The 23,134-nt window shown below is 49.4% G+C and overlaps 1 protein-coding gene across 1 annotated transcript in view; it reads left to right on the top strand.

Moving 5' to 3' along the window:
* The window catches only part of LOC137532393 (thiosulfate:glutathione sulfurtransferase-like), a 53,532-nt gene that overhangs the window by 10,615 nt on the left and 19,783 nt on the right, over positions 1–23,134 (top strand). Inside the window, exon 2 of the mRNA XM_068252830.1 lies at positions 1,901–2,023. Coding sequence (XP_068108931.1) covers positions 1,901–2,023 — 123 coding nt within the window. The remainder of the gene's footprint in view (positions 1–1,900; positions 2,024–23,134) is intronic.

The raw sequence follows: 23,134 nt of genomic DNA, 5'->3' as shown, positions 1-23,134 counted from the left end.
TGCAGCTTCTGGCCCCCCTGTGGCTGCATCCCTTGCAGGGCCTATTGTTATGCCCCTGGATGCAGGTTAATGCAGGCCTATGATAAGGCATGTACCATTATTCTTTAGTTTTGCCCCTTCCCCTCCCGCATAGCAACAGAACGCTGTCAGGCGGTGTGTGGTGCAGAGTTATAGTTTACTGGCTTGATGGTGCACGCACGCACGCACGCACACACACACATACACACATACACACACACTGTAATTGACTTAAAGGGGAACTGAAGTAAGAGGTATACGGAGGCTGCCATATTTTTTCCCTTTTAATCAATACCAGTTGCCTGGCAGCCCAACTGGTCTATTTCTCTGCAGTAGTATCTGAATAACACCAGAAACAAGCATGCAGCTAGTCTTGTCAGATCTGACTTTAAAGTCTGAAACACCTGATCTGCTGCATGCTTGTTCAGGGGCTATGGCTAATAGTATTAGAGGCAGAGGATCAGCAGGGCTGCCAGGCAACTGGTATTCCTTAAAAGGAAATAAACATGGCAGCCTCCATATACCTCTCTCTTCAGTTCCCCTTTAAGCCCTTTATGTAGCTTTTTCCTTGGTAGCATAATCCACTCCACTGCTAATTACTGGTGTGAGACATGCTCTGTGCTTTGTGTCTTATGGGAGATAAGCGCTTTTAACCACTTGCCGACCTCCCACTGCACAGGGGGGGCCGGAAAGTGGATCCCGCAAGGACCGCCGCATGCACAGAGGCGGCGGTCCTTGTACGGGCATGGGCGGCGCGATCGCGGCATTCGTGCTGCGATCGGCCGCCGGGGACTGGCTCCGCCCACCTCGCGCTGTAACCCGCCGGTCGTTCGGAGGCGCCGGCGGGTTACTAGCACCCGGATCGCCGCATACAAAGTGTATAATACACTTTGTAATGTATACAAAGTGTATTATACAGGCTGCCTCCTGCCATGGTGGTCCCAGGGTCCGAGGGACCACCAGGGCAGGCTGCAGCCACCCTAGTCTGCACCCAAGCACACTGATTTCCCCCCCCCTGCCCCCTGATCGCCCACAGCACCCCTCAGACACCCCCCCCCCTGCCCACCCCCCCCAGACCACTGTTTGCACCCAATCACCCCCCTAATCACCTATCAATCACTCCCTGTCACTAAAATGTAATGCAAAACAAAAGTTTTCCTTTAAGGGTCCTTTTCTAATAGAGGTGGTGCAATATTTTTACCATACCCCACCGCCGTACAATGAAAGTCTGTGGAGACTTTTATACTGCTACGTTACCACGAGATGGAAGTGACATTTTCGCTGCATCCCCGAAACAGGGCCATAACTACGTTACCGCGCGGATTCTGCGGCGAGGTGCGTCAGCCCGGAAGTCTTGTAAGTCTATGGCAATGCTTAGATCTTAAAAAGACGTTGTGGTGCGCATGCACGGAAGCGTATTTTAACAATACGCTTCCATGCACTTGTGCATACTCGTAGCAGGAAGTGACCGCAAGCGCGCGTCCTTTCCTGCTTGGCTGGCGGCCAGACAGGGAACACCGCGCAAAAACACAGTGTTTCCTGGAGGTCTGTTTTTGACGGTGCAATTCGGTGCGTCGGGCGGGCCGCTCGGCATCGCTGACGCTGGTTTCCAGTGTGAAACCAGCCTCGAACACAAGGTATTTGCAATTATTCAGATTGGAGTGAGCATATGTCTCCCACAATGCTTCACTGCAGAATATGAAAATCATCCTTTGTTGTCCCTGAAAACTAAACACACCTAGATGACAGTGAAGAAGATCCCTGCTTATGAGCTTCATTAGGTGACTCCGTTAATAAGCAGGATTATCAGTGGCTAATAGCAAATGTCACCACTGTAATGTATGATGCATAATAAGACATAATCCTCTATGCTTTTCTGCAGACGGTGTGGTCACATATGATGAGCTGAAGAAGCTGATCGCTTCAGGATCTTGCCGGTTATTTGATGTCAGAAATCCAGATGAACTACAAAATGGCAAAATCCCGACCGCTGTCAATATTCCAGGTAACCTCACACTCCTCTTGTCTGTGGAATTTATAGTCACATGACCTCCCATTATCTTATCTCTGTACAATGTCATGTGACCTCACAGTCCACCATCTTGTCTGTACAATATTTCACGTGACCTCACAGTCCACCATCTTGTCTGTACGATATGTCATGTGACCTCACACTATCTTGTCTGTGGTGTGTATATATAGTCATGTAATCTCTCCATCTTGTCTGTGGGATATCAAGTCATGTGACCTCACACTCAGACATCTTGCCTGTACAATATGTAACGTGACCTTACACTTTATCATCTTGTATGCAGATATTAACTCATGTGGCCTCTTGCTCTGCTCCACCATCTTGTCTGTGGGATATAAAATCATGTGATCTAACCCTCCACTATTTTGTGTATAGTATGTCACATGACCTCACACTCCTCCTGCCTTTCTGTGCATTGTCTGATGATCCAGTCAGACACATTATCACAGACATTAAAGTGGACCTGAACTCTTGCAAAGGACAGAAGGAAAACAGAGAAATGCATCCTGTGTGTATTTAGAGAGTTTGTCTGTATAATGCCCCCTCATCTGTGAATAACCACCACTTTAATTTGATCTCTCAGCTGTGTCAGCAGGCTGCCTCAGCAGAGCAGCTAATTTGTAAACACAGGATGTTAACCCTATGTCTGCTTCCATGAGAGCAGGAAGTACACACTCTTCAGATTTATTGCATGATTTTATCATCTGTAACAAAGAGAGGTTTTTCTTTAAAGGTTATTATGCTGCTGCTTATCTTTTAGAGCAGAAAGGAAGTTCTGAGTCCAAGTGTGCTTTAAGGTGACCTTGCCATGTAGTCACATATTTAAAGATACTATAAGCAGATGGCATTGCTATGCATTTAAGCATACCCACGGATACTTGGTAATAATCTGTCACTTACCGTCCCGTTTTCTAAAGCTTTCTGCCCCTGGTCCGGCCAGTGTAAACTGCATTGGGGCTGGTGACTTGCAGCATAGAAGTGCAGTGGCCCTGGAAGCGGAAGTCGGACCATGTGGTCTGTGCATGCCCTGACTTCCATCATCCTCCTCTCAGCCTATCCCTGCACCAGCAGCACATCATTGTGCTCAGTGCAAGAGAGGAGCTTCTAGAGAGGAGAGGAGCTTCTCAGACTTTTCTGAGAGTTGCCGGCTTCAATGCAATTTACAGCAGCCCGACCGGGGGGGAGGTAGCTTCAGAAAATGGGCTGGTAAGTGAGAGGGTATTGCCAAGTATTCGTAGCTATGCTTAAAGCTGCCCTCTGATATACTTACCTGGGGCTTCCTCCAGCCCCTTGCAGCCGACATGTCCCACGCCGCATCTCTGCTCGCAGCCGCCAACCCAGGGTCATTACTGGTGCAGAGGCCGACCTTGGGGTCGTCCTCACTGTGCCTGCACGAGTGCTGCTGTCAATCGAGTCCACATTGTCTGCGGTGTACATGCGCAGGTGCAGAACTACTGCGCAGTACACTGTGGACAACGCGGGCTTGAGTGACAGCGGCGCTCACGCAGACGCACTAGAGGAGGTCGGTCTCTCCACCGCCGGGGACCCCGGGCTGGAAGCTGCGAGCAGAGATGCGGCGTGGAACATGTCGGCTGCAAGAGGCTGGAGGAAGCCCCAGGTAAGTATATCAGAGGGCAGCATTTTCTGCCGGATGAGTCCTTTAAGCATACATACGAATACTTGGCAATACCCTCTCACTTACCAGCCCATTTTCTAAAGCTTTCTCCCCCCGGTCGGGCTGCTGTAGATTGATGCATACACACGCCATTTGCTCAGGGTTACTTTAAGAGATGGTGGCATGTGATAGCAACAACATATTAGTGGGTGGTGCTTGCAGAGGCTAACATATGAGGAACTAATCGCACATTTGTCTCTTGCAGTGACTGAAGTGGAGAAGGCCTTGAACCTGGATCCTGCTGCTTTTAAACAGAAATATAACGTAGACAAACCCAAACTAGATGACGACAACGTGATATTCCACTGCCACCTGGGCAGGAGAGGCCAGCGTGCCACTGACATTGCCACCAGCCTGGGCTATAAACAGTGCGTATCCTGCAGCGTCTATATTTTGTGTGAGCCGTGTACACATAACGAATGTGTGTCTATACATTAATTCTCTCTTGACTGCCACAGCCATGTAGATCTGACACTTCCCTATGGGCATAAAGCTCCCCTGTGCATAGGCTGGTACAGGGCTGGCCTTAGGTTTCAAAGCGCCCTGAGCGAAACCGGATTTTGTTGCCCCCCCCCCCCCCTCCCCCATAAGTAGCCTAGACATCCAGCTCCAGCGCCGACGTCACTCTTCTCTCCCCGCCTCCACAGTTAGAGCAGGCTACAAGAAAATGGCTGCCGTGTGTCTGCATTTGTGGACATCAGTGGCCATTTTCTTGTAGTCCTGCTCTATATATAGACGGAGAGGACACAGGGAGACAGCGGGGCGGCAAAGGGCGACAGGGCGCATGCGCCCTTGAGAGCATAGTGCCCTGAGCGACCGCACAGGTCGCTCATAGCAAAGGCCGGCCCTGGGCTGGTATCACTGGGACACCACTGGGCATACTTCATATGCTGTCAAGGTAACAGCAACCAGCACAAGGAGTCAAATACATTTATCTGCAATTCAAAACCTCCCCCTCCCCATAGTTGTAGCTTATTTTACAGGTCAATATGCAGCATAGTACTAATAGCAGCATAGTATTAAAGGGAACCCGAACCAAGTAAAATTTAAAATAAACACATGATGTACTTGCAAATGAATATTACATAATTACCTCGCCGTCAGTTCCTCTCGAAGCTCAACATTTTCTTCTTACAGTGATTCCTTATATTTCAGTTCTGAGAACATCTTGTCAAAAATGCATCAGTTGCTGTCAGTTATATATCAGTTGCTGTCAGTTATAACTGAAAAGACAACTGATGTGCAAGGTAATGTCCATGTTTCCCTATGGCTAAGGTGGACAATATTATAGTTTACCAGGAAGCTGTTATGGGGTAATGGCCATTTTCAGAATTGAGGACAGGGAATTCTATCGATCACAGTGGACAAGCAGGATGCGGGAGAGGAGAAAGAGATTGATGAGTAGACTACACGGGAGATAAGTATGACGTGTTTATGTTCTGAATTTTTGTTCAGGTTTGTTTAATAGCAGTAGAATGCTGCACAAAGTGCTGTTTGGGATATCAGGGCACATCAGTTCTCAGCATAGAATGCGCACTGTTTGGTTTGAGAATGGATAGATTCTGATGTCTGAAACAGTAGCTTATGCAGCAGACTGCCGCTACTGCTCTACTCCTATGCTGCATGTTGAACTATGCTTTTATATTGAGTTATAATTTACTATCTTACACCTCTATGATGACACATCTATCTTGTATTTAAAGAGAATCTGTATTGTTAAAATCGCACAAAAGTAAACATACCAGTGCGTTAGGGGACATCTCCTATTACCCTCTGTCACAATTTCGCCGCTCCCCGCCGCATTAAAAGTGGTTAAAAACTGTTTTAAAAAGTTTGTTTATAAACAAACAAAATGGCCACCAAAACAGGAAGTAGGTTGATGTACAGTATGTCCACACATAGAAAATACATCCATACACAAGCAGGCTGTATACACCCTTCCTTTTGAATCTCAAGAGATCATTTGTGTTTCTTTCCCCCTGCATCTCTCATGCACTGAAGTTTCAGGCTGCTCTTTTCTTCCTGCAAACAGCTTTGCCCTTGTCTGTAATTCCTCACTATGTGAAAGACCAGCCAGCTCAGGGGACGATTTATCCAGCTTGTAAAAGATAAGAGAGAAGAGAGAAGCTGCTCTAATCTAAATAACACACAGGCAGTGTGCATAGAGGGGCCTGGAAGGCGGAGTTCATAGCAGAACCACAACACTGAAGAACTTGGCAGCCTTCCAGACACAGGCTGACAAGTCTGACAAGAGATAGATAAGTTGATTTATTACAGAGACTGTGATAGTACAAAGTGCTGCAGTAAGCCAGAACACATTAGAATAGCTTTTGGAACTTGTAGGATGATAAAAAAACAGGATGCAATTTTTGTTACGGAGTCTCTTTAAAGAAAATCTTAAAGGAGTTATCAAGCTAATTAACCTACCCCCCGATCTACTTACCTGGGGCTTCCTCCAGCCCCTTGCAGCTGACATGTCCCGCTCCACACCCACCAGCCCAGGACCCCCGCCGGTGTAGAGGGCAACCTAGAGACCGTCCTCTACTGCGCCTCCACGAGCGCCGCTGTCAATCAAGTCCACACTGTCCAGACGGTATTGTGCAGTAGTTCTGCACCTGCACAGTACAGTCCGGACAACGTGGACTTGATTGACATCGGCGCTCGCGCAGGCGCAGTAGTGGACGGCCTGGCAAGACACCATGCGGGGACCCCGGGATGGCGGCTGAAAGTGGATCTGTGGCGTGAGACATGTTGGCTTCAAGAGGCTGGAGGAAGCCCCATGTCAGTAGATCGGGGGTAGGTTAATTAGCTTGATGACTCCTTTAAGTGTGGAAAGAAAAAGTTGAGATTTACTTACCTCGGGTCCCTTGCTGTCCTCCCGGTCTGCACTGTTGTGCCCCCAACCAAAGTCCACAATTGGCTACTGCGCACCAAGTGCCTCCTCAATCGTGCTCCCATGGTTGTGAGTGTTCTGCGCTTGTGCAGTTGTAAGTTTTACAAACTGCACATGCGCAGTGCTGAAGGTCACAGTAGCTGGATTGAGAAGATGCGTGCGGCTGAGAAAGCGCATGCGGTGACAGCGGTACAACCCAGACAGGGATGACAGAGAGGGACCTGAAGGACTGTAGGGGGCTGGAAGAAGCCCCAGGTAAAGAAATCTCCATTTATTTTTTTTCCTTACTGTGACGGACGAGCCGTCAGTGCGCAGAAAACGCAGCCGCAATCGACTTCCTGCCTCGGTTGTCGTTGCGCTGCCCAATCAGAATCTCATGTCTGTGGACACCAGGCAGTCCAGCTTGGGGGGTCTCTGCTGTCTTCAGGGGAGTAGTTAGCAGAGTTCTTTTCATGAAGCCTGTGCCCTGTGACTTGCTAATGAAGCCATGATATGTGCATATCTCAGCACTGTGCTGCCCAAATTACACCACCCCTCACCCCGCTTAACAATAATAAAAACCAGGACTGCTTCTTAACGTTGGAATTATTTTTATTAAGGCCAAAGCAGCCCTTCTCTAACTTTTATACATAAATAACTTTGTAAACAAAATATCTCTTTATTAACAAACCAGTAACCAGAAAATGTTTTAGGGAAAGGGCTCCGGGTGAAATTTGACCCACTGAAAAACACAACTGGCATGCAGCCTGCAATCTGCCGGCCCCCGCCGCATGGACCGGCTCAGGGACAGCTGCGCACCTCATTTTACCATTCTCTTCGAAGACACCCTTCCGTTATCCTTTCACCATAGGTGGGATAAGTAATTGCCCCCCACCCTAATTGTTACCATCTCCGGAGCCCCATACCCCGCCAACCACACGGGCGTGAACACCTTACACCCGTGAGGCCCACAAATAAAGAGCCCGCTGGATACCATCCGTCAAGGCCAAGGACCATAGGTCGGTCCCTATCTCATTTAGATGCACCCCGTCCCTGCTCAAAATCAATTCTGTCTCTGTTTCTAAGTCCGTGTGGCGGACAGCCACCCCCCCATTCCTAATGACGAAGCGTGATATCTCCCTGTTCAATTTCTTTCTGGCACGATTTACCCGATCGACTGATCTTGCTAACCTCCAACTATTGCGTGTTACCACCTCCGACCAAACAATGACTGTAGCCGGGAATTCAGACCTGATTAACATAAAATCACACTTAATATCTTTTATGATTTGCCTCGTAGAACGAGAGGCCAAATCATTGCCTCCCACGCAGGGGCGTAGCTAGAAATGACTGGGCCCCATAGCAAAAAAAAAATTATGGGCCCTCCCCCCCCCACGACCTTCCAACCCCACGGACCTCGGACCTCCCACCCAAACATTTTGTGGGGAAATCTGATTTCCCCACAAAATGCAACCAGATTGTCAGCAGATTTCCCTACAATATGCAACCAGATTGTCGGCAGATTTCCCTACAATATGCAACCAGATTGTTGGCAGATTTCCCAACAAAATGCAACCAGATTGTCGGCAGATTTCCACACAATATGCTACCAGATTGTCGCCAGATTTCCCCACAATATGCAACCAGATTGTCGGCAGATTTCCCCACAAAATGCATCCAGATTGTTGGCAGATTTCCCCACAAATTGCAATCAGATTGTCGCCAAATTTCCCCACAAAATGCAATCAGATTGTCGCCAAATTTCCCCACAAAATGCAATCAGATTGTCGCCAGATTTCCCCACAAAATGCAGTATATGTAGTTAGGTCTATAGTGGGCTAACATTAATTACCTGGAGGGAGGGTGGTTGGGCAGGCTGGCACACTATTTGCGGTGCAGGCACTGCACCGGGTAGGCAGTTAGGTAGCTGGGTGGGAGGGTAGGCAAATAGGTAGACGGGTGGGCAGTTAGGTAGCCGGGTGGGAAGTTAGGTAGAAGGGTGCGCAGTTAGGTAGCCGGGTGGGAAGTTAGGTAGCCGGATGGCAGGGTGGGCAGTTAGGTAGCCGGGTGGGCAGTTAGGTAGCTGGGTGGCAGGGTAGGCAGATAGGTAACTGGGTGGGCAGTTAGGTAGCTGGGTGGCAGGGTAGGCAGATAGGTAGCTGGGTGGGCAGTTAGGTAGCTGGGTGGCAGGGTAGGCAGATAGGTAGCAGGGTAGGCAGATAGGTAGCTGGGTGGCGGGGTAGGCAGTTAGGTAGCTGGGTGGGCAGTTAGGTAGCCGGGCAGGCAGTTAGGTAGCTGGGTGGCAGATAGGTAGCCAGGTGGGCAGCTAGGTAGCTGGGTGGGCAGTTAGGTAGCCGGGTGGGCAGTTAGGTAGCCTCAGTTAGGTGGCAGGGTGGGCAGTTAGGTAGCCTCAGTTAGGTGGCAGGGTGGGCAGTTAGGTAGCTGGGTGGCAGGGTAGGCAGATAGGTAGCTGGGTGGGCAGTTAGGTAGCTGGGTGGCAGGGTAGGCAGATAGGTAGCAGGGTAGGCAGATAGGTAGCTGGGTGGCAGGGTAGGCAGTTAGGTAGCTGGGTGGGCAGTTAGGTAGCCGGGCGGGCAGTTAGGTAGCTGGGTGGCAGATAGGTAGCCAGGTGGGCAGCTAGGTAGCTGGGTGGGCAGTTAGGTAGCCGGGTGGGCAGTTAGGTAGCCGGGTGGGAGGGTGGGCAGTTAGGTAGCCGGGTGGGAGGGTGGGCAGTTAGGTAGCCTCAGTTAGGTGGCAGGGTGGGAAGTTAGGTAGCCTCAGTTAGGTGGCAGGGTGGGCAGTTAGGTAGCCGGGTGGGAGGGGAGGTAGCTGAGTAGTTAGTGGGGTAGGGGCCCGACCCTTATCCCCCCTGCCTCACCTGGGGTCCCCCCTCCTTCCATCAGCGGCTAGAGATGGCCCCACGGCAGCCCTACGTCACAGGGGGCCCGCAGCTACCTGTCCTGAGAGGACTTTTTTTTTTTTGTTTTATTTTTATTTTCGCCCGCCCGCCGGCCGCCCCCCGCCGGCCACCTCGGGTCCCCCCTTAGCGGCGAGAGAGCGGCATACACAGGAAGCTCCGGCCGGCGGGGTAAACAGCCGCTAGAGGTTCAGCTGCCTCCGGGCTACTGTGTCCCCACTGTATTGCTGCTCGCAATAGAAGCGGTGCGAGCAGCAATACAGTGGGGACACAGTAGCCCGGAGGCAGCTGAACCTCTAGTGGCTGTTTACCCCACCGGAGCTTCCTGTGTATGCCGCTCTTTCGCCGCTGAGGGGGGACCCAAGGTGAGGCGGGGGGGCTGCGCCGCCGGGGTGAGGGTGAGGGAGGGGGGGCCCGGCCGGCGAAAAATAAATAAATAAATGAATAAATTAAAAAAAAGACCTCTCAGGACAGGTAGCTGCGGGCCCCCTGTGACGTAGGGCTGCCGTGGGGCCCCGTAGCAACGCTATGGCGGCTATCCCCATTGCTACGCCACTGCTCCCACGTGCAAAACCAACACGTCTGGAACCCGATCCCATATCACGAGCTGGCGAAATTCCGGTATTACTCTATTCCACAGCATTCCCGGCCTCCCGATCCACCTTATATGGGCCTGGTTCCTAGGAAAACCCAACTGTTGCCCTTCCGGCCGAACTCGAGCTCCCCTGGCGCCCCGCGCCACATAAGAGTGACCGAGGATCCATACAAGCCGCGCTGCTCCATCTGTAACAGAAAGAACGAAAGGGGGAAGGGAACACACCACACACAACCACCACCAACATAACAACTTGTGCTTAAATCAAATGAGGTCGTATGTAAGAACGAAATCTTGCTGACTCCTATCTCCCGATCCTCTCATCCAGCCCCCAACGAGCTGCCTCTGTAGCAGCCCCTATGCGAAAGGAGTGAGAAGCAAAATCTGAAGGGGGAACTCCCACCCTTTCCAAACTTTTTCGGAAAACGGACACAAACTGAAACTTGGTTAAAGGGACCCCATCCAAATGGCACAGGAAGGACAAACTTCCCTTTGGACGCGCCCCTTTAAATTGGGCCAGCGCCTTCACGGGGCAGACAGGCGAACCTGCAATCCCCTGCAATGTGATGGCCCTTGCCTGCCTGGTCCGTTTTTGAACGCCTCAGGAAGATCTCAACGGATCCTCCTGAAATCGTCACGTCCCCGTCTAAAATACCCGACGCCGTCTTCTTATTGGGACTAACCAATTCACTTATACGAAACGCCTTGAAAAAGGCTAAGACAAAAGTTGCTGTAAATAACGTCGTTTCGAATTCAGAACTGCACAACTCCGGTAGTTTATCTACCAGGGCGGAAAGGAGTTCAAACGTAACCGGCCGCCGAGAATCTTTTTTAACTGAATTGGACTTAAAACCCCGCAAAGCTAACCGAACTCTAAAATCTTTTGTGATATCGGATTCACCCCTTAATTTAAACAGAAACGCCAAAGCTGTCACCTTTTTGGCCATAGCCGAGGGGGACACCCCCGCCGCGCCATTGGATACCATGAATTTAAATAGCAGACACAACCTATCCACATCTGACCGAGAGCCTCCCACTTGAGCAGCCAACGTATCCCATTGATTCCATACTGTCGCGTACGCTGATCTAGTTCCTTCAGTCAATGACCGAGACATCCACTCCTCTATCTTCCGAACGGGATCTCCCATAACTCCTGAGGGCAAGGAATCCCGAATTGCGTCGCTCCAGGCACGAGGCTTCTGAAACGTTGCCACTGAAAACGAGAAAGCGCATCCGCTACATCATTCTCGGTTCCAGGCAAATGCGCCGCATATATAAACATGTTTGTCACAGAACAGCCGTGAGAAACGAGAACGCAATCGGTTTATTGCGTCGATTGCCCTTGATTGTAGTCGGGCCAGCAATTAGAGACTGACATTCCTGTTTTTTAAATAGGCAGTTTTTTTTCCCTGTTAGCAGCTGGCAGGAAGACTGGCCCTGTGACTTGCTGATTAAGCCAGAGGGGTAACATTTAGATGTTAATTAGCCAGCCAAGAGATCACTCTGCCCTTTTGGGAAAGACAGGATGAGCTCACAGCAGGGGGCTATTAAAAAATCTGCTCTGCCCAGACCGGCCGGAGCCATGTAAGACACAATATGAAGGCATGGAGTTTAGGATTTTGAGCATGTTTAAGCAATACCGTTCAGGTGAGAAATGTGAAAGTTATATCATTCTGCTGGTCCGGATCTTGTGAGTATTTTGATATTAAATTTGGGCCACTGGTATAACCAGAACTCTGGGAATTCCACCGTTTTTTAACCGGGCATGCAAACATGCCCAAGTTTGATATCATATTAATCGGTAGGTTCTGGGGATCGAGAATATGTAATTATTATTTGTGTGCCGGCCGCGTAGGTCTGTCTAGAGAAGTGTCAGGGTTATGAGGTTGCTGAAGCCCCTGCCCCAGATGTGATTACCATAGTCCGGCCCGGGGGCCGACTCTGGGAGCCCGCCTCTGAACTCGGCTCCATTAAAAGTGAATGAGCTGCATGGGCAATTGATTCCTCCATTTTAACATCTTCCTGAACACACACGGCCACTGTGAGGAACAAGTGGTGGCCATCTTGCTGGAGCTGAAACAAAAGACATCCTCCATTTTGTTTGGATTTTAAACCTTGCTGAACTTTGAATCTATCTCTGGAACAAAGAACTTTAAGAACTTGAAACCGTTTGCTTGGACTTGATGATTTTCCCACAAAAGGGCATATTTCCACAAACCCTAAGTATTTTCTCCCTTTTTATTTCATACTGGCTATTACTGTTTTAATAATTGTTGATTTTAATAATTGTCTGTATATATTAATTATTTATATTGCTGTGAATAAAAGACTTCCTCCAAGTCATTCACTGTTCCGCTACCCTGCTTTTCAGCCATACACAGAAACTGATCCCAGGTCTCTGGAGAGACGCTACTATTGGTTGTTTTTGGCTAGACAGAATACAGCGTGTTTTAACCGTTTTTATTCGCAGGATCAGTCAGGCAGTCGGGTCCACGGGCCTCTACCCGTGGTGGTGGCAGTATACCCTGAATCGTGTGTGAGTTGTAATTACCCGTATCTCACAGGCTCCCTTCTGGTTTGTCTGCGGCTAATTCCCAACGGTTCCTGTGCATTGACTGCGACCAGAGTTCGCACGATCCGTGCGCTGGCACCGTTTGGAAGGCCATTTGCGGTCAGCCACGAGGGCTCCTGTGACAATGTTAAACCGTAGGCAAACCAGAACCAAGTACCTCAGTAGCCGAATTATCGGCACCGAAGAAGCTGACACCTGGTTAATAGCCGTGACAACCCCCAAGTTATCGCAGCTGAACTTAATTTTTTTATTAGCCAGCCGCGGGCCCCATATTACTGCCGCCATTACTATGGGAAAAAGCTCCAGGAGCATCAAATTTTTGGTAAACCCAGCTTGTATCCAATCCTCAGGCCATTCTGCCGCACTCCAGCTACCTGCAAAGAATGCCCCGTACCCATGAGCGCCCGGTCATGATGCAAAATGCTATCTTCCATCCAAACCGATCGACCATTAAAATTGGAAAGGAAAACCTTCCACATCTGCAAATCCTCTCTATGCTCCCTGCGCAAACGCACCCGATGATGTGGGGAGGACACTCCCGCGGTTGCCATTGATAATTTTCTGCACAAAATTCGCCCCATTGGGATGACCCGGCACGCGAAATTTAACCACCCTGGCGTTCTATTAAGATCGCCAGGGCGGCTGCATGAGGGTTTTTTGTAAATAAAAAAAAAACTATTTCATGCAGCCAACTGAAAGTTGGCTGCATGAAAGCCCACTAGATGGCGCTCCGGAGGCGTTCTTCCGATCGCCTCCGGCGGCCAAAATTAACACGGAAGGCCGCAATGAGCAGCCTTCCGTGTTTGGCTTCTCCTGTCGCCATGGCGACGAGCGGAGTGACGTCATGGACGTCAGCCGACGTCCTGACGTCCGCCGCCTCCGATCCAGCCCTCAGCGCTGGCCGGAACTATTTGTTCCGGCTGCGCAGGGCTCAGGCGGCTGGGGGGACCCTCTTTCGCCGCTGCTCGCGGCGGATCGCCGCAGAGCGGCGGCGATCGGGCAGCACACGCGGCTGGCAAAGTGCCGGCTGCGTGTGCTGCTCTTTATTTCGTCAAAATCGGCCCAGTAGGGCCTGAGCGGCAGCCATCGGCGGTGATGGACGAGCTGAGCTCGTCCATACCGCTAAGATGGTTAATTTACCAAGCAATGATTGGAGCATGCGCAAAGTGACCTTCTTGTGTGATAGTACCTCCTCAATGACCCCCCGCAAATCGTCCACTTTATCCATGGGCAACCGGCATTCCATTGCCACTGTATCTATCACTATACCTAAAAATCTAATCTCTGTCTGAGGGCCTTCTGTTTTTCCCTCAGCTAGCAGGATGCCAAAGCTTGCGCAAATCTGTCGCATGGTTGCCAATAAGTACTGGCATGTCGGGGAATCCCTCTCACCCATGAACAAGAAATCATCCAGGTAGTGTATTACAGATCCTACCCCGGACTCTTCCTTTACCACCCACTCAATGAAGGAGCTAAACTTTTCAAAGTAAGAGCAAGATATGGAACAGCCCATAGGAAGGCAACAATCAACGTAATAATTGTTGTTCCAAAAACATCCCAACAGATTAAAACTGTCTCTATGCACTGGGAGCAGTCGAAAAGCCGCCTCCACGTCCGATTTGGCCAATAATGCGCCCTGACCCAAACGCCTCACCCACCGCACTGCCACATCAAAAGACGTGTAAGCCACCGATGAATCCACTGGGTCAATGCCGTCATTCACGGACCTGCCCCTGGGATGTGATAAGTGGTGAATGAGGCGAAAGGATCCCGGCTCCTTCTTAGGCACAATGCCCAAAGGGGAGACAACCAAATCATCCAGAGGAGGGGACGCGAAAGGTCCGGCCATCCGGCCCAACCTAACCTCTTTTTCCAATTTTAACGATACAACCGTCTCGTGGCCCGACACTGATTTTAGATTGCAAAAGGGTGGGGAGGAGCGAAAGGTTCCCGAACTAGGAATACGAAAACCTTTGACGAAGCCACGACGCAAAAAAATCGGGATTTTCAGAATCTGGGTATCTATTTAAGTACCGTTCCATCTTTTGAAGCATCACTGGGGTCCTCCCTTTTTCCGGAAGATTCTCCCCCTTTGCTCTTACCTTGTTTGTAACAACGCGATCCCGGGTGACTCCCCCCGCAATTGGCACACTTGTGTTTAAACCGACAGGAGGACCCGAACTTGCATGAAGAATCATTGAACTTCCAACAAACTCCCAGTCGCTTGTTGGCCAGCTGCCCTGAACTACCGGAGCTGCTGGCCCCCCCTTGAAAGGACTGAGACCCCTTACTAGCCGGAATCCTAAGTTTCATCCAGAGGATGACATCCTTATGGTTCCACCTAATCTCTGGACGTACTGCCTTATGCTGCCTGAACTCCTCATCGTAACGGAGCCATGAATTGCCTCCGCATGACCGATAAGCCTCACTTATACTATCTTGGTAACCAAACAAAGCCGAACAACATTCGGGCTGTTTCTCTCCTATCACACTCGCCAAGATGGCGAAAGCTTGTGACCAATTCTGATGCGTCCGCGGTATAAGCCTATATCGCCTGCGCTCTTCCTCCTCTTTTTTGCTCTCATCCGGCTTTCCTCTATCTAAAATAAACTTAGAAAGCTGTAACAAGGAAAAAATCTCGACGTATTCTCCCCGCCAGATTTTTTCCTTTACCTCCTTCTTCAAATGTGTGCCTAATAATGCCTCCAGGCACAAGTATACTTCGCTCTTCGCCGAATCAGACAACCTAACCGTGTCCACTTCCTTTTGAACTACCGTAGTGACTTCCCCCGTGACCAAAGTGGGGGCTTCAACTGCTGGAGCCGCCACTGTCACTGTCGATGCCACTGGCCCAGCCTGCAATGAGTGTACCCCTACCGATACTGGTTGTGCTGCGACTACAGGCGCTGCCGCTGGCACTGTTGCCACCGCAGGCCCAAAAAACGGTGCCATCACAGGTACCGATTGTGCTGCGACTGCCTAGGGTACCCAAGCCGCAACAGGAGACACAGCATTAGCTACGCTAGCCCCTTGCAATGCATCACGAATCCCCATAAGAAGTGTGTTTACAAAGGACAGCTCTGGTGCAACCGCATTGTCCCTTGTAGACTGAGGGGGTACCAACCCACTAGCATTAGCTAACGCTAAAACACTGTTATCTACCGCATTGTGTGCTGTGGGAAGGGAATGAATTAAATTAATCTCACCTGGCTGCACCGGACGTCCGTCCCGACCAGCCGAACCCCTGGATCGCTCTGAACTCCTGTCATCGAGATCCTCCTCCGACTGAGATGACGCTTCTTCGTTATGCGACTCATTGCTACGTCCTGGCTGGCTGGCCGGAGCAATAGGCACCAGTCCGCTTCGACTGTTAGAGGACCTTCTGCTGGAAGAAGAATGATGACTCTGCACACCCTTGGTGCCCGAGTCGCTGCTCTCTCTGCTACTTGACCCTCGAGGGTGAGATTGGGCCTTTCCCTTCCTCTGGGCCCCCTTGACTCCTTTTCCCTTTCCAGATGTCTGCTGTTGGACAGCTCTGGCCTGTCCCTGGCTAGGCCCAGCCGAGGCTGCTGCAGCTCCTGAAGAACTCCTGTGCCCCTGCCGTTTTTCAGCTTGTGAGGCCTGGTGCACGTTGCTGGGACCTGCTAGCACGGGCTCCTGCGCTTCCTCTGGTGCCAGGCCGCCTGCATCACTCTGCTCCACCTCTGACCCACCTGCTGCTCCTGATGCCTCTGCCCCCCCCCCCCCTTTGTCCACTCCCTGCTGCCGCCGGAGTTTGGCCCTTGCGGGATTTCGCTGGCCGCTTGGGATTAGGTGCAGGAGGGGTTGCTATGGGGCTTCCTGAGCGCCGGGTAGGCCGCGGGGATGCGGCGGGACTCAGCCTGTCAGGCGGGCGAGTCACCCGCGCGCTGGAACGAGGTGCCAATCCGCCTCCCGTCATGGCCGCCATCTGCAGGGAGACCCACTGGGAGCCCCGCGATTCCGCCTCAGTCCGCACAAGTCGGAGTAGCTCCTCCACCGTATCCGCCATGACGCACTTCTCTCTCTGCAGGCAAAACACGTCCTGCCGCCTTGCTGTCCCCCGTGCGTCTGCCGCTCGCGACGTCACTTCCTCCTGACGTCACTTCCTCCCCCCTCCTGTCCTAAGCATGCGCTAAGCGCGCATTGCCCGGCCGCCTCCTACAGCTCCACCTACAACCATTAACCCCCTCACAGCGAGCCTAGCACTATCATGGGGCGCTACACTCCACCCGTTGCACTAATCTCGCTACAGGCCATCTGAGGGGTAACACTCAGGTGTTAATTAACAAACTAGGAGTCTTTTCAGAGCGAAGGAAGCTAATCACAGCAGGGGGCTATTCAAAAACCTGCTTTGCTCTAGACCGGCCGGAGCCATATAGGCAGAATAAGAAAGCATGGAGTTTAGGATTTTGAGCATGTTTAAGCAATACCGTTCAGGTGAGAAATGTGAAAGTTATATCATTCTGCTGGTCCGGATCTTGTGAGTATTTTGATATTAAATTTGGGCCACTGGCATAATCAGAACTCTGGGAATTCCACCGTTTTTTAACCGGGCATGCAAACATGCCCAAGTTTGATGTCATATTAATCGGTAGGTTCTGGGGATCGAGAATATGTAATTATTATTTGTGTGCCGGCCGCGCAGGTCTGTCTAGAGAAGTGTCAGGGTTATGAGGGCTTGTGGAGGCCCTGCCCCAGATGTGATTACCATAGTCCGGCCTGGGGGCCGACTCTGGAAGCCCGCCTCTGAACTCAGCTCCATTAAAAGTGAATGAGCTGCCCGGGCAAATTATTCCTCCATTTTCCATCTTCCGAACACGGCCACCGTGAGGAACAAGTGGTGGCCATCTTGCCGGAGCTGAAACAAAGGGCACATGGCTAGCGGCCATCTTGTCTGAATTGAAACAAAGGACATCCTCCATTTTGTTTGGATTTTAAAACTTGCTGAACTCTTGAAAAACTTGCTTATCTCTGGAACAAAGAATTTTGCAGAACTTGAAACCGTTTTGCTTGGACTTTATGATTCTTCCCACAAAAGGACATATTTCCACCAACCCTAAGTATTTTCTCCCTTTTATTGTTTATACTGGCTATTACTGTTTTAATAATTGTTGATTTTAATAATTGTCTGTATATATTAATTATTTATATTGCTTTCAATAAACCGACGCTATCGTCAGTTGTTGTTCTAGCTACCCTACTATTCAGCACGCACACAACTGAACCAGACCTCTGAAGAGACGTTTACTATTGGTTGTTTTTGGCTAGACAGAATACAGCGTGTTTTAACCGCTTTTATTCGCAGGATCAGTCAGGCAGTCGGGTCCACGGGCCCCTACCCGTGGTGGTGGCAGTTATACCCTGAATCGTGTGTGAGTTGTAATTACCCTCATCTCACAGGCTCCCTTCTGGTTTGTCTGCGGTTTGTCCCAACGGTTCCTGCGCATTGACTGCGACCAGAGTTCGCACGATCCGTGCGCTGGCACCGTTTGGAAGGCCATTTGCGGTCTGACCACCAGGGCTCCTGTGACACTTACTTAATTTCCTTTAAGATTAAAATGATTTTCTTTCACTCTTTGTGATGATGACTGTCTTGGCTTTCTAGGAATAGGAGAGATCTAGATAGAGATGGGCAATGAGATGAAAATAATTCTGCAATTTTGATTGCCCCATTTCCAAGCTGCATATATTTGATTGCAAAATGGAACCACACTCCGTATTTTAAACTATAAAACAGAGCAGAGCTAATGAGCCTTTGAACTTCCCTGCAGTAAAACTTTATCTGAAGCTGTCTAATGCTAGAAATACACAATGGCCTCAATTCACTAAGCTTATCTCCTGTCTTTAATAACTCTTCTAGAGTTGTTACCATGGTAAGGCATGTAGTATTCAGGAAACATTTTACCTCAGGCAAACCTAAAGTTAACTCTTCTGTCTTTAAGTTAACTCTTCAATCCTTAAAATAACTCCAGAGTTAAAGACAGGCTGTTTATTAACTGCATGTGAAAATAACTACAGAGGAGGTAAAATAACTACACTACTTACTGTGTGGGGGTAAGTTTTCTCTTGCCTTATTATCTCCAGCATGATCTTAGTGAATTGAGGCCAAAGTGTTTTTTATTTTTGGCAGGGTTACTGGCCAATCGATTTTCCGATCATTTTTCCCTTTTCGATTTTGCGATAATTTTTTCAGATCAATTTCCATTCACTTCTATGATTAAAAAAAAAAGATCAGTAAAACGATCGCAATCAGATCGGAAATTATCTATCGAGCCATCTATCTGCCCAAAAAACTCATGTGTAATTCCAGCATTAGGGCTCAACCCCACTAGCAGCCTTTTCTAAGCACTAGTGATTTGACAAAAGCTCTCGCTAATGCAATGCAATGCTATGGGGGATTTTTTATAAAATCATATCGCTCGAGTGGGATCACACCCATAGCATTACATTAGCAAGAGCTTTTCAAATCACAAGTGCTTAGAAATGGCTCACTGCTAGTGGGTTCCAGGCCAGAGATGGTTTCTGGCGTTGTGACGCAAAGTCAATACTTTGCGTTAACCGAGGTAAAATGAAAGTCCATAGACTTTTTACCTTTCACTTCCAACGCTGCGTTTTGGCGCGTTGCGGTACGATGCAGCCGGGAGCTTTTAATCATCCAGCGCCGGCGGTTTCCCGTCAGGTGAATTAGAACTACCGCCGCTAATCAGTGTCACACTGCAACATCCTGTCGTCCACGCCGCAGATAACACTTGCTCGAAATCTGCTCCTGCAAACGTTCTGTAATGTGAAGGAGCCCTTACTATTTCTTTGATGCATAAGTGCTTAAAAAAAAAGCACTGTAGTTTGGGTCGGAGAGCTTAGAGAGGCTCCTTTGCATAGATAACAGTGACATTTCTTAACTTTTCTTATACTGGAAAAAAACATTAGACTCATATCTTTGCTACTAATGTTCCATTTCTTAGCTGTGCTACACATACAAATCCTTCTCTCATCAGTTTATTGTCACTTCGGATTCTCTTTAAAGAACTGTGGGCAGTGTGTAGGAGGAATGTGCAGCAGGTGGTATGAGGATATAACCACCACAGTGCCCTTATAGCACCCTAATGCTGGGTACACATGGTACAATTTTCCATCAGATCCACCGATCGATCAGATTGCAATGATTTTGAGTAGTTATCAATGCAAAATTGATTGCATTATCGATCAGGAACAATTTGGATGTCTACACACGATGCAACGTCTTATCAGATCACCTGTCGATCTGATGGAAAATTGTACAGTGTGTATGAGGCTTTATCCTGCAATCTGAGAATGCTTTGCAGAAGCAAGGAAAACACCTTCACATCTTGATTTATGGTTACCGTGATGAGCAATGACATCCGGTGACATGAGTAAAGTCCACATTGTTCATATAAAGAAAAGGCGTAAGCAATCCCATATTGTGTAATTGTGGGTTTACTGTCTCTTTGCTGGCCATTGCTGTGTGGTTTAATGCCTAGGCCAGTGATGGCTAACCTTTGCACTCCAGCTGTGACAAAACTACAAATCCCATTATGCCTCTGCCTCTCCAAGTTATGCTTAGAGCTGTCAGAGTATTGCAATGCCTCATGGGAACTTGTAGTTCCACCACAGCTGGAGTGCCAAGGTTAGCCATCACTGGCCTAGGCAATGGCTGCAGTGATTGGCAGCAAACAGCAGGCGATTCTGCTTTGTAGCCGTGCACCAGTCAGGAAAGATTAGTGGTGAAAATATTGCTGCACCTTCAAATAAAATAGTTTTATGGTTACAGGCTTGCATCATGCGACATCTGCACATATCAAATAAGGAAGAACATTAGATATCCACCACTGCCCCCTCCACACCACACACTGTGCAATTTCCTGTCAGATTTTGTCAATAATGACGACAGGTCTAATCTGATTTCCGATCGTTTTCTGATCCATTTTCAAATCGATCAGAAAAACTATAGGAGATGTATTATTATTGATTTATATAGCGCCAGCATCTTCCGTGGCGCTGTACAACAGCATGCAGGGTATAAGAATACAGAGTATACAATACAACAGTTGATACAAGACAAGAGGGTATAACAGCTAAAGCAGTGAATTCTGATCTGACCAGGGCTGTGGAGTCGGAGTTGGAGAGATTTTGGGTACCTGGAGTCGGAGGTTTGATAAACTGAGGAGTCGGAGCAGGGGTGTAACTAGGCCCCACCGGGCCCCCCTGCAGATTTTCAGAGTGGGCCCCCCCTCCCTGGGGCCCGCTCGGGGCTACTTTATGGGGGCTCGAGGGGTGGCAGCATGGGGGGGAAAGCCGTGGACAAAGTCGGCGGGGAGAGGGGAAGTTCCCCCACCCCCCCCCCTCTCCCTCACCTCGGGGCTCTCTCCTCTGTGCTCCCCTCTAGCTTGAAGTGTCCGTGGGCAGTGCGAACAGCGGCGAGCAGCAAACAGATACATACCTTCCGTGTGCTCCAGCCAGCGTTCCTCTCGCTAGCCTCTGACACGACTTTCTGTTATACCGGAAGTCACGTCAGAGGTTAGCGAGAGGACGCAGGCTGGAGCGTACGGAAGGTATGTATCTGTTTGCTGCCCACGGACACACATTTTAAGCTGGAGGGGAGCGCAGAGGGGAGAGCCCCGAGGGGAGAAAGAGGGGGGGGGGACTTCCCCTCTCACCGCCGACTGTGGCCACGGGTTTCCCCTCATGCTGCCAAACCTCCAGCCCCCACAAAACTGCGCCCCCCCCCCGCGGGAGCAGGGGCTGCAGGCCCTATTGTTAAGCCAGTGAGTCTGAGTCGGATGATTTTTGTACCAAATCCTTAGTTCTGGTAAGTATTAGACTAAAGGTGGCCACACATGATACAATAAAATGATCCGATTTTTACGGTAATTCGATAAAAACAATCCGATCTCCCGAAAAAAATCGAAAGCTTTCCCGTTTTCTTCGATTTGGAATGCCAGATATTTTTCTTCAATATTTTTAAAGATTGTATGGTGTGTTTGCCAATTTATTAATATACACACCCTAGCAATTTCGTCAGAGTATCCAATCATTTTTATCATAATTGGGGAAAAATTTAACGTGTGTGTGGTACATTGGTCATATTTTTGAAATGTTACAATCAGTCAGAAAAATTGATTGCAATTCTTAAATTGAACAGATATTTAAAAAATTGTATGGTGTGTGGCCACCTTGAGGAGTCAGAGCCATTTTGGTGGTTTCAAAAACTGAGGAGTTGGAGTTGGATGATTTTTGTACCGACTCCACAGCCCTTGATCTGTCCTGTCAAATTATCGATTCAACCAGAAATCTGATGAGAAATTGCCTGTAGACTCTGAACAAGCATGCAGATCAGATGTTACCAACTGAAGTCTGACTGGATTAGCTGCATGGAAAGCCACAGAAATAAACAGGACTGCCAGGCAACTGGCATTGTTTAAAAGGTAATAAGTATGGCAGCCTCCTTATCCCTCTCAGTTCAGGTGTGTTTTAAGGTATGTACACTTATTAGATTAGTCGGCTGATAATGACCACTTCAGATGAAGATCGCTAGCCTTTCTAGTGTGTGTACAGTGTATGCCCGACGTCGCTTAAGGATCCAACAAGTTAGATCCTTAATGACTTCCAAACCCCAAGCATGCCTGATTGTAATGTTGTTTTCACCCCCCACCCCCAAGAAGCCGCCCTGCTGTGCATGGATTGTGCCCCTCCACCCCCCCCCCCCCCCATAGCAACAGAATGCCCAAGCGCTAGCAATGCATCAGTGCAGAATCTGTTTCCTGATCCTCGATAGGTGACAATACACAAATTCTCAGCTGGGACCACCCAGAATGGTTGTCTTGGCTAATTTGGTGTGTGTGTGTGTGTGTGTGTGTGTGTGTGTGTGTGTGTGTGCTTGTGTGTGTGTGTGTGTGTTCTCTGTGTGTGTGTGTGTGTCTCTGTGTGTGTGTGTGTGTCTCTGTGTGTGTGTGTGTCTCTGTGTGTGTGTGTGTGTGTGTCTCTGTGTGTGTGTGTGTGTGTCTCTGTCTGTGTGTGTGTGTCTCTGTCTGTGTGTGTGTGTCTCTGTCTGTGTGTGTTGTGTGTCTCTGTCTGTGTGTGTGTGTGTGTGTGTGTGTGTGTGTGTGTCTCTGTCTCTGTGTGTCTGTGTGTGTGTGTTCTTCTGTGTGTGTGTGTTCTGTGTGTGTGTGTGTGTCTCTGTGTGTGTGTGTGTGTGTCTCTGTGTGTGTGTGTCTCTGTCTGTGTGTGTGTGTCTCTGTCTGTGTGTGTGTTTGTGTCTCTGTCTGTGTGTGTGTGTGTGTGTGTGTGTGTGTCTCTGTCTCTGTGTGTCTGTGTGTGTGTGTGTCTCTGTGTGTGTGTGTGTCTCTGTGTGTGTGTGTGTGTCTCTGTGTGTGTGTGTGTGTCTCTGTGTGGGTGTGTGTCTCTGTGTGTGTGT

This window comes from Hyperolius riggenbachi, chromosome 9 (assembly GCF_040937935.1).
Source record: "Hyperolius riggenbachi isolate aHypRig1 chromosome 9, aHypRig1.pri, whole genome shotgun sequence".
Lineage (NCBI taxonomy): Eukaryota > Metazoa > Chordata > Amphibia > Anura > Hyperoliidae > Hyperolius > Hyperolius riggenbachi.
The sequence above is the reverse complement of the archived record's forward strand: the minus strand, read 5'-3'. Positions and strand labels throughout refer to the sequence as shown.